We start from the raw sequence: 18,345 nt of genomic DNA, 5'->3' as shown, positions 1-18,345 counted from the left end.
GTTAGGGTGATACGGTGAGAGTTTGCTGGTGCAGCTGACCCAAATCCAAGCACTTTCCGAAAACAAACACTTGTTAGCACTTCCAGACCGCTGTCCGGGTGTGCTGGTGGAGGAAGATCGCGTGAGTCTTTCAAGACAGTTTCCTTACGATGACGAGCTACGGATCAGAGCGGGCTATAATCACCTCTAGATAGACTAGCAGAGCGTCAGCCGGGAAGATTATTCGTTTGGCCCTGGGAAGAAGTTAATTGAAAACTCCAGCCAGCACACAAAAGGCCTAAGAGGACGGTTAGTGACCGCATTTATCGCCATATGGCGGTGTAACCCTTTTTTCACAGCCTTTGATAGCAGCAGGGTTACATGGATTTAAATGGACTCCCAGAAATGGGACTCCCGGTGGTTGAAAAACGACACTGTTGAGATAATTATACAATTTATCATAAAATTATGGAGAGTGGGAAGTCTTCGTTCGGAATCGAAGATGACAGCGATGAGGTTAACTATTTAGCTGGTACCAATTATGCTTTTAACAATGATTACAAAGGAATTGAATTACAGGAAATTATCTTCAGCCTCAATGTTTTACCACAAACGGATGGTTGTCCTAAGAGAAATTTATATTTTGACGCATTGAATAAAGAAAGTTTTAAGATAAATCAGTTTCACTACAAAGCATAGTAGCTAGGAAGGCACGTCGACGGGTATTCCCAAGCTAAATTGTTCTCTCTACAGCAGGGGTGCCCAACCTTTTGGCCCTGCGGGCCAGATCTTATTTTTCGGAAGCAGTGGCGGGCCGGAACTAATATAAAATAAAAGTTCAACAGTAAACATATTTTTATCATTTTTTATGATGGGTTCTTTTTAAGTAAATAAATAAAAGAACTAGTATTGCAAATAAGATTCATAAATCTTGTTTTTAAGAATGAATAACAAAGATAACATTAAAAAATGTGTTTATTTGACTTATTTTAATTTTTGTTTGTTTAAAATTGTATAGTTTTTGATTTTGACGATTGCAAATTAAAAAAAAATACAATAAAATTTCAATGGTCGTTGAAATTTTTTTCCTCATTACTACGATATAAAAAATTCAATGAGACATAATAAAATTTATTCAAACGAAATTTGGATTCGAATATCCTTTACAAATAAATTTAAAAAAATTGCGTTGTTGTGCACCTTTATTCAAAAATTAAAAAATATTTTTAAATGATTATAAACACACACTTAATTAAAAATGTGTAAATAATATACATATTAAATCATTTTCAATTCGTTATTCTTCAAAATTCAATGTTTATGAAAATATATTCTGCTCGCTTATTTCTTGACTCATATTGAGACATTTTTAAATTTTTATGAAATATTTGCAGCGATCTATTCTTAATATGAATAATTTGCCATTTTTAGCTTTATTTAAAAAAAAACTTTATCACTGAAAAGGTTTTCTTGAAAAATACATGGGTAATTCTTTACCAACTCACACGAAATCGGGAAAAGTTGCCCCGACCCCTCTTCGATTTGCGGTACGACCCCTTCCATTTTTGAACATGCGAAAAAAGAGGTGTTTTTCAATAATTTGCAGCCCGAAACGGTGATGAGATAGAAATTTGGTGTCAAAGGGACTTTTATGTAAAATTAGACGCTCGTTTGAATGGTGTACTCAGAATTCCGAAAAAACGTATTTTTCATCGAAAAAACACTAAAAAAGTTTTAAAAATTCTCCCATTTTCCGTTACTCGACTGTATAAAATTTCGGAACATGTCATTTTATGGGAAATTTACTGTACTTTTCGAAACTACATTGACCCAGAAGGGTCATTTTTTCATTTAGAACAAAATTTTTCATTTTAAAATTTCATGTTTTTTCTAACTTTGCAGGCTTATTTTTTAGAGTGTAACAATGTTCTACAAAGTTGTAGAGCGGACAATAACAAAAATGTTGATGCATAGACATAAGGGGTTTGCTTATAAACATCACGAGTTATCGCGATTTTACGAAAAAAAAGTTTTGAAAAAGTTACTTTTTGCGTTTCTCTTTGTTTCGTCGTCCGTGTCTGTCGCGGAAGACCATGAACGGCCATGATCGATGACGACCAACTTTTTCAAAACTTTTTTTTCGTAAAATCGCGATAACTCGTGATGTTTATAAGCAAACCCCTTATGTCTATACATCCAAATTTTTGTAATTGTCTGCTCTACAACTTTGTAGGACACACACTCTTAAAAATAACTCTGCAAAGTTAGAAAAAACAAGAAATTTTAAAATGAAAAATTTTGTTCTAAATGAAAAAATGAACCTTCTGGGTCAATGTAAATTCGAAAAGTACATTAAATTTCCCATAAAATGACATGTTCCGAAATTTTTACAGTCAAGTGACGGAAAATGGGAGAATTTTTAAAACTTTTTTAGTGTTTTTTTTTTCGATGAAAAATACGTTCTTTCGGAATTCTGAGTACGCTATCAAATCAGGCGTCTAATTTTACATAAAAGTCCCATTGACACCAAATTTCTATCTCATCACCGTTTCGGGCTGCAAATTATTGAAAAACACCTCTTTATTCGCATGTTCAGAAATGGAAGGGGTCGTACCGCCCCTCCGTCACGAGATATCAAAAAACGGACCCCGGATTCGGGATCAGGGACAAAAGTTACCCCTAAGACAAAGTTTCACGCAAATCGAAGAGGGGTCGGGGCAACTGCTGTGTGAGTTGGCGGAGAATTATCCACATTAGTTTATTTACAAAAATAGAAAAAAAACTTTTATTTGAACAAAACACAGTTAAAACTGAAAGCATTTTAAATATAATGTCTTTATCCTCTCGTGTGCCGATGCCCAGTTCTGGGTGAACTATTTTAAAAACCCGTCGCGGGCCGGACGTTGGGCAGGCCTGCTCTACAGCATTGCCTTGGCGTTCTCAATTACGAGATTCCAACTCGAAACTAGGTTTTGGAAGGCTTGATTGTAGAGGCAATTGCAAACCTCTTTTTACACCTAAGCTTCCATCCACCTCGGCATTCGAACTGACGACCTTTGGATTGTGAGTCCAACTGCCTACCGGCAACTCTACCGAGACAGGACCCAGGTAGATGACCTGTTCCTGGACGACCGATGGAAGGCGTGATCAGACAAATCTCGTCTCGAAAAATGCCCCGGAACCGTCTGGGATCGAACCCAATTCATCTGAGGTGAAAGGCAACCACGCTCACCAATACACCACCGGTCCCGGCTATTTCAAAATCTAGCGAAACGCAAATTGTTTATCGATACTGGCATCGTTGAAAGAGTAAGTCCTCCATTTTCCTAGAACATGCTCCGATTGAACAGCTCAGATAACGTCGAAGCTCGCGTAACGCCCACCTAGAAAATGCAACGAAAAGTGATTCCGTTTATCGCGTGAAATTGCTACCCTGCGGGACCAAGCGCGCGTCGGTGCAGCTAATATGTGTACTAAAGTGCGCGCGATTAAAAGCACAGCCTAGGCAAATCGATGCCGAACGCAGGTTTGTGCAAAACAACACCGATTGTTACGCCTGAATCGCGAGTAAACGACTCCTCGCGCAGCTCGCCCCTGAGGAACAAAAGTTTAGCTTATAAATATGAACTAATTAAATTAGCATGTAAATTAGCCGTGAAACAATTAAAAGTGTAAGCAGGTAGGCGAGCCAGCAACAAAAACAGAGCAGCTCACTTTTGATAAGACCGCCAAACGTGACTTGGGACGGAGGAGTTGGGGGCGGTTTCGGGTTTTGGACCAGAGGTATGGAAATCAGCCAAATCAGCCGAAGCCGGGACGACGACGAGTGAGTGGTGAAAAATTATTCAAATTTCTTAATTTATTCCGAGGCGTAACTAGGCGTCGTCGCCCGGGCCTGATTAGAGGCCCGTTGTTGCGGTTGTTGTTGTTGTTGTTTTCGGAGGGATACATTTGGGGGCGCCGTGTTGAGTTGTGACTTTGGCCGGTGGACGACAGCTGATGGTCGTTGCGAGCGATCGTAAATCATCGTCGGTTGGCGAGGTGAATTTAGACCTAATTTGGTGGAGAAGTATGCATGGGAGAAAACACAGATTAGAATAAATCAACACGGTGTGACTAAGAAAACCAACAAAGGGTGCTTACTAGGATTTTTTTTGACGATTTTCGGTTGAATTTTGTCGAAAATTAGGAATTTTGTTAAATCATCGGTAATTTTTCGGAAGTCTTGGCGAAAAACTACAGTTAAAGCAGTTTTGCGTTGCATTAGAAAAATTGAGTGAAGCATTGGTATGTAACAAAACAGTTTAATCTTGTGGGCTTTCCAGGGCATGATCCCTTCGATGTACCGTAATCTGGGGCGAATCGGGACTTCAGTCTGAATAGGGACACCACATTTTAGAGCACTTAAAGCTTTTAAATTTGGAAATGGATGTACACATTTTGTTGGTCTAAGTCTGTTCTAACCGAAACCAACCAGAAAAATTAAAATATTGTGCTCCAACATGGTTAAAACTGCTGTCCCAATTCGCCCCATGTGTCCCGATTGACCCCAGTTCACGGTACTGAACTTGAATTCCAAATATGAACTTAGTTGGTCGCACCAGGACCTGACCCTCCGGATTTTAATGTAAATAGGATTTAAGCCGTAAAATCGATGCTTTTGGTGTTGGCCATTTTGGTGTCTTTTCACTATTTATGGATTTTTCACGAGTTTATTGTTTGTGATCCATACAAAAACTTTGTGGAATAGTGCGAACAGATTCGTCCACTATGAAGGATTTCCACGAGTTTATTGCATTTTCCAAAATTGAGCGGTTACATGAAAAAAGTTAAATCACAAATTCCGTCCAATTTGGTCATTTTCACTATTCAAACAACTAGTTTTGCAAAACTTTTGATAGAAACTTGCTTGCTTCTTCTTATTGAGCTATTTATCACTTGATTTCAGTTGAAAAAGCTTTTTTAAATGTCAATGTGCTAATATGGCAACATTGGAGGCACGCTGGAATTAGATGCTGTTCCCCTACTTCATTCCAATCATTTTTAAAAACAAAATTGGACGAAAAATCAATGTCGGATTATTTTTTATTTGAAGGCAGAAATGGTTTACTATAAATACATACATTTTGCTTCTGAAATATTTAATAAATAACTTACAAATGATGAATCAAGAAATACACTTTTTCGCATCAACATTAATATTGATGAATAGGATTTATTTTTTTATTTTTTAAGGACTTATAAAACAGACAGAGCTATTTCAAAGAATATTTTTTGCATTTTTTTTTCTTTCTCTGTCCAACTTGTAGTACTAGTGAACTCTCTCCCTATTTTGAACAAATCAGCTGTTAGTCCATACTCTCAGCTCAGGATATCATCTGCACCAATGTAATTGTTAAAGCAACCTAGTAAAAATGGAATTAAATGAAATAAATCAGACAGTAAACAGTTAATGTTTTAAATTTCCGAAAGAATTGAAAAAAAACTTTTTCAAGCCAAATTTTGGTTCTCAAAAGCATTTCGAAGAAGATCTCTTAAAAGCTTCGAAAATTGTAAATTTATTTGCATCATGATTTACCTTGCCATTTTTTTTGAATTTTTCAGGACTCAGCTTTGGCTTTATTTTTTACTGATACTCTATTTTTTAACTCTAAACAATTCTGCCGTTTTTTTTTTTCATTTTATAACAAAATAAAGAAACAATTTATAAATTGACTGAATTTTCATCAACATTGTTGCTGACTTAAAAACTTCGAAATATTTTTGAGCAATTTTGTATGACCCAATCTCACCCCCAGACCCAATGTTAACCCTGATGACGGTACTAAATAACTTCTTCTGAACTTTGAAGAAAATTTTCACCTAATAGATAACTGAAATTTCACATATATTTTCGCTGACTAGACAATCTATCTACTTGATAACTACGCTTGAAATTCGAGGAAAATTTTCTTTTTTTGAATTTTAATTGAATCAGGTTTTTATAGATTTTATAAATGAGTAGTTATCAAAAATTGCTTAATAAGATTTTTTCAAATTTTAGAATTTTGTTTGATCATAACAAATTTATTTTCAATTAAAAAAAATAATTTTGATGACATTTTATTTTTGTTTTTTGATGCCTCCGTTTTTTTAAGCATTGATATTTTTCGGAATTCACTATATTATGTCAACAAAATAAAAAAATATTTTTTTTTTTTTCATTTCTAAAAGAAAACTTTGGGTTTAAGAACTCTTTTGAAAATAGTTGTGTTTTGTGAGGGATTGCATTCCATATCAGTTGAACAGATAGATTTTTAGCGAAATGAATAATTTATTTGTACATTGAATTCTTTTAAAGTACACTATTTAATTTTTTTTGTTTGATCTAACTTTTTTTAAATAAATTATGATATTTATGTATTGACATCAGACTGGAAAATGTAAGGTAGGAGGAGGGGGGGGGGCTCTAGCTCTAGAACATTATACAAGGAGGAATGGAACGACAATGATTGAGAATCAGTGTCCTAATCTATAATTTAAGAAGTGAGCACTAATAATTCGTCGACATTACCTCCAATAGGCTATTGAGCAGGACTTTTTTCCAAGGGTCCTGATTGCTCAAAATCAAAAACTCCATTCGCGAGCACAAATAGCAGGCGACGCGATACTGCCCTGATGAATTCCTACTGTTTGTCACTTTGAAACCATTCGTTCCCGAACACTCTCTTTTCTACTCTCCTTCTCTCTCTGATCGGCTCAGTCTCCGAACGGCTCAGGCAGGCCGAACGTCGCACTATGGTACATTGGGTGGCCAAGTTTCAAAAAAGTGACCTTCTCCAAATATTTTTTTGTATTTTTTTCTCGAAAGTAAACATTCTTACTAAGAAAAATCCAAATTTTCAAAGCTCTAAGTTTGTTCATTACGGAGATACGCAAGCTGAAACTCAAAAAATGGAGTAAAAAACTAGCGTTTTTCGTAAAAAAGGCTGATTGTTTAATTTAAACATAGCTCAGCAATTTTAAATGTCTTATTAGGACAACTTTACATCGTTGGAAAGGTAATGAGATAAGCTTTGAAACTATTAATAGATAAAATGTTGTTTCCAAACCAAAAACTGAAGTTTTCAACGAATAACTGGAGCATTTTTTTTGACAAATCATATTTTTTTGTGTTTGTTAATCGAGTACTTTTTTTGCTAACCGATGCTAAACATGAAACTAAGATCACTTGAAAGATTGAATTATAATCTAACATTGCTGAAATTTCCAGCCTGCGATTTTTTGCGTTTTCGGAGATATGCCATTTTGAACATTTACGTTTTATCAAATTTTTCTGCAATCTACATATGCGCCCGTTTATTTCTCTTGCTTTGCTACCTACTTCGTGGGCATCGTCGCTTCAAAAATCAATACCTGGTTTCAAGAAGTTCGAAATGACTTTATTGGAATTTCTGTTGCCTACATTTAAAATTGAGTAACTTAGTCAAAATAAGGTATTCGTACCGAAGTTTCTCAAGCGAAACTGGAGAATCTCAGTTTGATACCGAAAAAAGTTTACTTTGCATGATGAATTTCTGCGATCAATCTATGAAACTGATCCACATTTAAGTTCTATGTTGGTTAGTACAAAACATCATAAAAAGTACCTTTAACATATCCTGAAGCTGTCACAAACTCTATTATCAAATGAATTTTAAGAATATGGTTTGTATTTTATCGTTTTACTTCATAATTAATATTTTGAATAAAATTAATTTTACTGTTATTTGATTTAACAATTAAAATTTTCGCAATTTATGTCCGTAAGGGTGGAGGGGTGGGGTCTCAAGTTATATGGCATGGACTCACAAAAAGAAACACACAGCAGTAAATAATAAATTTTTGACTTAAAATGAATTTATTACGCTTAACCAAATTTTGTTGGTGGGGAGGAGGAGAGGGGGGGGGGGTGAAAGAAAGAGGAGGGAGGGGTTGTGTCCTTAAAGTGGGGATGTATTAGCTTATCCATAATTTAATAATATAAACTTGCAATACAATATATACGCAATTCTGTTGCACTTGCAAATGTATGAAAAGACTATTTATTATAAACAATCAACTATTGAAAAACATAAAAAGTCATAAAAATCGACGTATATCATTTCAATACCATACAATTACCCAAATTTGTATGAAAAAACATTTAAAAAGCAAAAAAATAATTTGGCCGCCTGTTTGTATGGAGATGGCCCATAGTGCGTCGCCGATCACTCTGTACTGAAAACATTTTTTCTCTGAAGCGCTGCGTTATACTCATTGATTTGGGTTGCCTAAAATCAATGTTATCAATTAAATTGTGCATTTATTTTGATTTCATAACATTATAGCCACCATTCAAAGAAACATCCACCAAGAAAAAATCAAATTGATGGCAAACTGAGGGCGGGAAAACAAAAAGACTGCCGCGCTGGCTTTTTGTGAGAATGGCTCTTCACTGAGCACGGTAGTGTGTGAGTGTCGTCGAGCGACGGAGTAGGCAAAAAAATTCACGATGTATTTGTTCGCTGAGTGAACAGTTCGGGCCACTCGTTGGCTGCTTGCGAGTATCATTCGCTCATGAATGCTAGCGGGTTAGAATAGGCGACGAATGGATAGGCGATGAGTGAGTGGTTTCTGTTCATTGAACCGAAAATCAGGACCCTTGCTTTTTTCCAGCCAAAACTATGTTTCAGCGCATTTTTGTGCAACTTAACGGTAATGAAACATTTTAAAAGCAAGCATACAACCATGGAAAAAGATATTGTAAAAATTTGAAAAGCAATTAATAACCGAAGATGATGTTTACAGGCTGTAGAATAGACAAAAATATGAAATAAATAACACACAAATTTGGCAGTAATCGATTAAACTTAAAACTGCAAAAGCTCATACATAATTTAAGCCAATCCACAACTTCTCAAAATGCGAACTCTTGAAGAATGATACCTCAAATTCGAAAATAAGTATATAACGGAATAACGGAAAACTTTGCAACATTTTCATGAATTTAAAATCAATAATCATTAGGGCGACAAGAAAAATTACAAATTTCAGAAAATCCTTGGGTTGAAAACCCTTAAATTTGCCTTCGCCATAATTGTTTTCAAAAAACTCTTAAAAACCCTTAAACCTTAAATGATTTGACTAAAAATAGACACAAATGTTGAGTTTTGCTTAGGGAATCGAAAGAAGTTCCAAAAAATCATTGTTTTGTTGTCATTCTACAAATTATAGGATGTTTAGCTTAAATATCCATTTGAATCCAATATCTTTTTCATCACAATTTGTAACTTCATGTTTAACACATCGAGTTTTAGGCCGTTGCAAATATTTATCCAAAGTTTTTGTCGCTCCCCCGCCCCCTTCAAAATTGGTTTAAAAAAATCAAAGGGCAAAACATATTTTTTCTAAAAGCTTCAAACTTTTTATGAAAACAGAAATCTAATCAACTGAAAACAATCTAAAATACTTTTTCCAAAATATTTGCAAAATATTAGAATTTCAACAAAATGGGGTGAGTCGTATAGCCCAGACCACTATTTTTTCAATATTTCCATCAAAATCAAAGTTTTGTTTCTCCAACAGTTTAAATCGCAAAAAATTAACATCTTTATTCTTTCTTTTTTTTTACAGGTCCCATCTCGGTCGACCGGTTTCCGGAGGTGGACGACGAGGGCGACGTGGACGTCGAGCAGTGCTCGGACTCGGAGACCACTCCATCGTCCCGCCACGGATCCAGCTCCCGCAAGAGCCACCACTCGAGCAGGGCCACCCCGGGAACGCCGTCGGACGAGGAGCGCCTTACGCCGGAACCTGCCACGGTATGGTTTTAAATGTTTTAACTTTTTGGAAATGGGTTCTAATTAGGAGATTTGTTTCATTTTGATTGCAGACCAAGAACACCATAAAAGGTAGTTGCAACTCGGACGACCTGCGGCCGGTGCAGTGCCACCTGGAGACTAAGGAGTTGTGGGACAAGTTCCACGATCTGGGCACCGAAATGATCATCACCAAGACGGGACGGTAAGTTTGATTACGAACAATTTGATCAGGTATATAAAACCTGCACGTTGACACGCAGATTTGAATATGAAATATTTCAATTTTCATTTTGACGTAGTCGCACAAAGTCGACTTGGGCGATTAAGCTCTTTTAATCGATGCTTGTCGCCATATTTATCACCCGAGCGCAATTACGCGCGGTAACGCTAAAGTGTCACCATACCGGGCACACGGAAAAGCTATTTTAAAGCTGCAGCAACCACGAATAACCGCCGTAATTATTGATCTTTTCCCGGCGTATTACGGCCTAATAGCTTGAGTAGATTAATTTTAACGAGTCGCGATCGAACGCTGCAACCTGTTATCACGGAGCGACGCTTATTTGAGAATTGTTCAAGCGTTGCGTGACTTGATACCGACCAGTTTTGAAGGAACGCAAAAGATGAAACCTCATGAAGAAGCGACCTCGGTAGCAATTGAATTCAAAACGGTTTCATTTAGGGTAGAGTAGTCATCAATGAGACACGGGGAACAATGATAAAATGGCTCTCACAAGTCGTTGTTTCAACCAATCAGGCTCATATTTGGGGGAAAGGTGTGTCTACTGGATACACGTCTGCCATTATAGTGGCTTTGGTTATGGACGCTCCCTTGAAAAGTTATTCATAAATGTTTGATTCTGGGGTGTAAAAGTAAATTATGGACAAAAATTACTTTTTCGCTCGTAGGCAGCCATTAACACCAAAACTAATATTTCTTCAAATTTCTTTCGACGTTCCATAGGGATTGAGTTGGGCTACAATGTCCTTTTATTAGGTTTGGCCAAAATTTAGAATATACCCAGTATCCAGGACTGTCTCATTGTTCCCCACTCATTTCAGCTCACGGGTAACAATGAGACACTTTGATTTTTCTTCATTAAACTTTTCAATATCTATGGAAATCTTTCAAAACATGAATAAAAAGTGATTTTTGGCATATTTATAAAGTTTTAACTTCGTTTAACCAAAAATGCAAAGTTATTTGGTATAAATATACGAATTTTACAAAATTTAAATACTTTTTAGTATAACTTTTGTTAATTAAAGTTTCATGTTGGCAAAATTGCTCTAAAATGTTCAAGGCAAGTTACCTGCAATAGAACAATACAAAAACATGATGTTTTACTAGAAAACTATTGATTTTCATAGAGTGTCTCATTGTTCCCCAGCTGTCTCATTGTTCCTGCCAAGTGCGTCTACAATGAGACAGTTGAATAACTCTGGATGTAGATGTCGGATCGATCTCATATTTTGGTCAATGTTAGAACACATTAAAAAAAAGAAAATGCAACAAAAAGCTCATTAAAACATGCCGATGAAAAAATGAGAAAAATCTTTGAAAGTTGAAAACCAAAAGTGTCTCATTGATGACTACCCTACCCTACTGTCTTTTGTAACGAACAAACGAAGTAAGGGCTCACAAAATATTCCGGTTCATCCGGAAAAAAGAGGCTTGGAGACACGCCCTTTCAGTTTTTGATGGGGTTCCAGCGATAAATTATTCATATGGGATTTGTCGGCTGAGAATCAGAGCTGTGATCATCACGGTTTGGCTTTCTGGGCGCGGAAAGCCTTCACCTCCTCCCATTAATCAAGCTTTGTAAAATTGGCCCTCGGATGAAGCAGTGTCAACAAATAATTCAGTTGCGATCTGACATAATAATTGGGAGCTGTATTCACGCACGTTTGAATTTGGGCGATGTAGGACGGTTTGAGAAGAGTAAGAATTTGATTTCGTTGGACAGAAATCGATGAAATAAGATATGATACACATTGAATTGTGTTCATGAATTTTAGAACCACGAAGAATTTATTGATGAGTTTGGCGCATTTGCATTATAAACGTCAATATATTCCTTCGTGGTTCTCAAATTCATGAACACAATTCACGATTTCGAGAATTGATTTTTTCCGAGAACGTTAAATTTTGGGTTTTGAGGATCGCATTTAGAGAATCTCACGATCACGATGAAAAATCAGGATTAGTTTATTTTTAAAAAAATCGACTGTTGATTTTTTATATTTTTTCTGCTTGATTTTGATAAAAAAATAAATAATCTACTAAAAATCTTAAACAAGTAAGACATTCAATTCCAACTAGCCCCATCAATCTTGCCGTAAATCCAGTGTCAAAGCTTCGCTGCCCATAAAAACACGTAAACAAAACAAAAATCCAGTAAATCGACACTTCACGCACTGCTTTTACGACGTAGCACTCATTTTCCCCCGAAAAAAAAGTAAAGCACACAACTTGCTCAAGTCATAAACAAACATTCCTCGCAGACGACACCTTTTACGACCTCCCAGTTCTGACGGTCCTAGCGCGCGCCATTTTGGAGCCACACCTACCCCCTTCCCAAGGTTCAAATTCATGAAAAACCCAAAAACTTCTATTGTTTATCAGAACATAACAATCTCGATCCGAAATCTGGCGTTGACGGGCATTCGAGGGTCACGCAAGTGAAATTCATACCCCCAGGACCTCCCTGATGTCACTTGGCGTTTGTGTTTATGGTGACGAGGAACTCACGCGCCAAAAGAGCTGGGTTCTTTTATTTTTAAGGTTATACGGGGTAAAACTATGCTCCGCACATGAACCATAAAAAGTAATTCAATAAAAGGCTCATAGAGTGAGGGGCGATAAAACGAGTAATTTCGTGCACGAAAATTTCTGGACTCTCTTTTTTTGATGGCAGGTCTTGATTTCATTTTCGGTGAAATGTCCCACTGGCTGGGCGATTACATCGCTTTCTTGAAGGTTGACATTTTTTTCTCAAGACCTTTAACTTTGGGTAACACAATTTTAGCAAAAAAAACTTTGAACTGTCACTTCTTTCTGTGCGGGGTAGTCATTTTCAGTTGCGTTCCCACACCTCCGACAACAACGGATCTAATCAGACAACTGACTGACACCCTCGCCAGGCCAAGTGACACCCCCTCAACCCTGGCAGCAGCACTGCCGAGAAGGGGAAGCTAATTTACTAATTAACCCAAAAGCGCGCGCACCAGTGGCAAGTGACACATCACATGACACGTTGACGATCTCCGGAAGAGACCAAACTATACCCTGTCAAAAGTGTGACCCTCCCGGGCAGGCCACTCTCCCGGAGATTGGTCCGGAGTTGTTACCTCCTAATTCTAATGGGTTTCCGTGCCGGGGGGGATGCTGCTGATGATGCCGTCAATTAAGGGGGAGGCTGCTCCTGGACCAGTGCTCCTAATGGGTGATGATGAGCACTTTGTCCGGAGGGTCAATTAATGGATTTGACTTTTTTTTTCGGGGTGCTTGCGTCGGGTAATGAGTTGGATGGTGTTTTGAAGCAATCTTTTTGATGAAGTTTAGTTTGGGAGACACTCTGGTCTGTCACAATTTATCGGCAGTCTGGCATTTTTTTAAATATATTGTGATGATCTCATGCTCAGCAATTTTGGCCGATTTTTGCGTGACATACTTTAAGGATGACGCCAATGGAGCGGCCGTGGCTGACTGGTAACGGTGTTCGCTTTGTAAGCGAATGGTCCTGGGTTCGATTCCCATCAGCTCCCAACGAGAAAATATAGGAAATAAAAATCTTGAAACTCTGAACATGAACGAAAAATCAAAGCCGCTCGATTCGGGATTCGATCCCCCGTCCTTTGGATTGGTAAGCAAAAATGCTTGTTGAGCTATGACTGGAATCAGGAATACTTGGAATACTTTTTATAAATCCATATTAGCTTAAGCTCCCGCCAAATAAAAATATGCGATTTCCGAATTGCTAAACACATTGTTAAAACATTATCAGAACGTAAAAAAGATTACACATAAAGAGTTCTGTGAGTAAAATAACAATCAAAGTGATACGAAAACCGAGAAAAGTATGACCGAACTGGCAAGCAATTTGAATTGCAGCGATTTAATCACACAAATAACATTCCAAAAGGATGTAGCTAAAAAACATCACTGTTTACACGAAATTTGATTTCAGATTCGGATTCAGCGGCCAAAATTACTATAAAAAAGCATACACTGACCTTTGCGACACATGCTTGCAACATCGTGTAGTTAGTAGGCCTTGCTTCTGAATTCTGAGAAATTTTGAAAATTGGCGCTTTTTTTCTCACTAAAACTCAAATATCTCGGCTCTGGAGTGTCGGAATTGCATTTTCTCAGAGGGAAAAAAGTTCGCCATGAAATTTCCTACAATCTGCATTTATTGGTTTTACTGGGAAAAATAGGCTACCCTAAATTAAATGAGCATTTCTGATTTTTTTTTTTCGAAAAAATGCGATTTTTTTGACATAAATCCGCCTGGGAGAGTCCAAAAACTTGGGTTTTGGTCCAATATTGATAGTGAACAAAAACCTATCGTTTAAAGATAATACTCATCAGATCGAATCAGTTTTTGTAATGATTCCAAGCGATTTTAGAAAATTTGATAAAAAAGTGACTTTTTTCAGTAAATCGATTAGGGTTTGCAAGAAAGTATTTTATTATTTTTTCTTGTCTAAGAAAACATTGTTCCTAACATATTCTATTCTATCATTAAAGAAGTGAGCACCTGAAATTCTTCGACATGACCTCAAAATGGGACAGGCTATTAGGATAGTGATCAATATAAAGACTTTTATGTAAAATTGGCGTATTCGGTATTGCCTTATTCGGTTTATCAAAATGTTGATGTTTAGTGCCTTTCCAAAAAAAAAACAGTTTCAGTATTTTCGTATTTTTTTAGGTGCGTCTTTTTGTAACATCTTAGGCTACTTTCACAAAATTTGATCGAAAAAAAAAAATTGTGGGCTCACCTTCAAATTTGTCATAAAAGACACGTGTTTTTTCTTGCAGTGTATTTTTATCGGATTTGTTTTTAACAACTTTTTGATACGATGAAACGGCTTTGAGATACAGTTATATTTAAATTACGAAAAACAAAAATATTTAAAACATTTACGCCCTTCTTGAATGTCGTTTTCGAGTGAAACTGGCTCCTTAAACACAAAAATGGCTTACATAAGCGTAGCATAACATGTCTACAAAGTTTCATTGAAATCGGAGAGGGTCGAGAAAAAAGTACCTAAAAAATTTCTGTTTTGGGCTGGAATTGCTCAGTATCAAGCTTTAAAAACTTAAGAAATGTTTAGACAAATCGTTTTTATGACCTTTTCAAAAATATCTCAGTTTCCTGGTAATTCCCGATATTATAAAAATAAATTTTACCCGGAAAATTAATAATCCGGAAAAAAATTAAAGCCAATCATTTGAGATTATTTTCTACCAGATGATGTTTCGAATCACAACCCAAGTTGACACATAGCTTTTAAATCTACTGATACTGATCTACTAAACTACCCAACAAATGACGAATGAGCTCGTTCGGCCACTCCAATAAGATCAACTAGGTCGAACTCAGAACCACAAGAATCCAGCTCAAAACGAGCACAGCATAAAGCGACGACTCGTAAACGATCGGGTCCTAAATCTTTTGTTTTACACCACTTTAAAGTGTTGATATTTATGTTGGAACGTCACATTACTCTTCTGCTTTGTGGTCCAGCCAGCCTCTTCACAGCTTCCTTCGCTCGACGTTCTTGTTCGAGTTCTGCCGATCGGCCGCGAAGAGCGATTTATGTTTTGATCGGCCATAAATAACGCGATTATGAGTGGTGTTGGTGGCAGCAGCAGCAGCTCCAAAACCGGCAGCATGACGTGATCGGGGCAAGCAACTCCGGCGAGGACCCGAAAAAAATCCGTTGACACCCGCTGGGACACCCAAAGTCTTCTGGGGGCTAGTTGGAGTGGCCTCGCGAGCGAGGTATCCCTTGGCACATCATTTTATTTTCTTATCTTAGTAAAATTTAATTTCAAAAGTTGTTTAGGAAGTCAAGGGTTTGCCGGAGAACCTCCTTAAGGCCAATCCAAGATTCCGTGTGTTCCGTCGAGGTGTGCTGCTGCTAATTAAGCACTTTTTCTACCACGTGCTGAGAGTGATGGCATGTGCGTTTCGGGAATTTATGGTCCTGGCCGTTTCCTGCCTGCTACCCGGCTCTTCTCAACTTCTCGAGTAACAATATCAGCATTCATAAATAAAACACGTGGAAGCAGGCAGGCACCTGCTGTTGTCGAAAGGTCACACGTTTTTCGATGTTTTTCGACGATATTTTGGAGGAAGCGAAATTAATAGAAGCTCAAGGTTTTTCGCCTCGGGCTTTTTTGCAAATTAGAACCTCGTTAATGGCCAGGGTCATAGAGAGAACGAGTCACGCGGGAGGTCTCCGGATGGCACACGACGATCGGGGCAGGCAGGACTTTGGTCGAGGCCAGGGTTGTAAATAAAAGTGTGACAAAGTGTGGCTCATAATGAGTCAATTCGAGGCTGGGCAGACCAGAGCAGAGGGTAATAATGGGCATAAGGGGCAATAAACAGACAGAAGGCCACTAAAACGGGTATTTTTTTTGGCAAAATAAGAAAAATAAGTTTCAAAAGTTGGAAAACATGCAAAGCGATCGTTAAGATACTTTGTACGAGCTGTTGACTGGTCGTTTCGTGATCGAGTTTTTAACGATATTTGTTAGCAAAAGATTGTTGATAACTACTTTATAGATTACATAATTAATCTGAAAACATCCCAAATTTTTTTGAGACATTTTTATCAAGGTTGTTTATCGATAAAATTACAGTCGATAATATTATCCTCAGGACGATAACGATAATCTATCGTTATCGTTATTTCGATAAATCTATCGGCAATAATCTTATCGCCGATAACGGACGATAACTCATTTTTAAAATCTTTCTTAAATTGACTTAATACATCAATCATCAATCATATTATTTTTTTTTGATAATGTAGAAAGTTTTAAAGCTTTATTATACTTATTACTAATTATACTAAAATTTCCACTTAAGTGGTCCTTAAACGCAAATAAATAAATAAAATAAACTAAAATTTCCACAACATACCGTATTTTTTAAAAGTAGGGTAGGGTAGTCATCAATGAGACACTTTTGGTTTTCAACTTTCAACGATTTTTCTAATTTTTTCATCAGCATGTTTTAATGAGCTTTTAGTTGCATTATCATTCTTTTAATGTGTTCTACCATTGACAAAAATATGAGATCGATCCGACATCTACAGCCAGAGTTATTCAACTGTCTCATTGTAGACGCACTTGGCAGGAACAATGAGACAGGTGGGGAACAATGAGACACTCTACGAAAATCAACATTTTTCTAGCAAAACATCATGTTTTTGTATTGTTCCATTGCAGGTGACTTGCCTTGAACATTTTAGAGCAATTTTGCCAACATGAAACTTTTAATAACAAAAGTTACATTAAAAAGTATTTCAATTTTGTAAAATCCATATATTAATACCAAATAACTTTGTATTTTTGGTTTAATGAAGTTTAAACTCTATAAATATGCCAAAAATCACTTTTAATTCATGTTTTGAAAGATTTCCATCGATTTTGAAAAGTTTATTGAAGAAAAATCAAAGTGTCTCATTGTTACCCATGGGCTGAAATGAGTGGGGAACAATGAGACAGCCCTGGATTCTGAGTTTATTCTAAATTTTGGCCAAATCTAATGAAAGGACATTGTAGCCCAACTTAATCCCTATGGAACGTCGAAAGAAATTTGAAGAAATATTAGTTTTGGTGTAAATGGCAGCCTACGAGCGAAAAAGTAATTTTTGTCCATAATTTACTTTTACACCCCAGAATCAAACATTTATGAATAACTTTTCAAGGGAGCGTCCATAACCAAAGCCACTAATATGGCAGACGTGTATCCAGTAGACACACCTTTCCCCCAAATATGAGCCTGATTGGTTGAAACTACGACTTGTGAGAGCCATTTTATCATTGTTCCCCGTGTCTCATTGATGACTACTCTACCCTACTCATTTTTTTCACTCAAATTTTGACAAAATACCGTATTTCTCGAAAAAACAATTTTGTTTATAATTTGCTATGTATTTTAGCTATTTAAGAGTTTTTGATTGAATAAAATATTCACAAAATATCGTATTTACTCGAAAATACTAAAAATTTTATAATTCGCATTATGAATATCAAACGATTCGAAATTTGGCACGCATTTTAGGCACGCAACTTTGTCCTAAGGGGTAACTTTTGTCCCTGATCACGAATCCGAGGTCCGTTTTTTGATATCTCGTGACGGAGGGGCGGTACGACCCCTTCCATTTTTGAACATGCGAAAAAAGAGGTGTTTTTCAATAATTTGCAGCCTGAAACGGTGATGAGATAGAAATTTGGTGTCAAAGGGACTTTTATGTAAAATTAGACGCCCGATTTGATGGCGTACTCAGAATTCCGAAA

General features: G+C 36.8%; 1 protein-coding gene across 4 annotated transcripts in view; it reads left to right on the top strand.

Annotated features, from left to right (window-relative positions):
- The window catches only part of LOC120428941 (T-box protein H15-like), an 84,667-nt gene that overhangs the window by 11,153 nt on the left and 55,169 nt on the right, over positions 1–18,345 (top strand). For all 4 annotated transcript variants that reach the window (XM_052708194.1, XM_052708195.1, XM_052708193.1 and 1 more), the window contains exons 2-3: positions 9,613–9,800; positions 9,872–10,002. In XM_052708194.1, coding sequence (XP_052564154.1) covers positions 9,613–9,800; positions 9,872–10,002 — 319 coding nt within the window. The remainder of the gene's footprint in view (positions 1–9,612; positions 9,801–9,871; positions 10,003–18,345) is intronic.

This window comes from Culex pipiens, chromosome 2, assembly GCF_016801865.2.
Source record: "Culex pipiens pallens isolate TS chromosome 2, TS_CPP_V2, whole genome shotgun sequence".
NCBI lineage: Eukaryota > Metazoa > Arthropoda > Insecta > Diptera > Culicidae > Culex > Culex pipiens.
The sequence above is the reverse complement of the archived record's forward strand: the minus strand, read 5'-3'. Positions and strand labels throughout refer to the sequence as shown.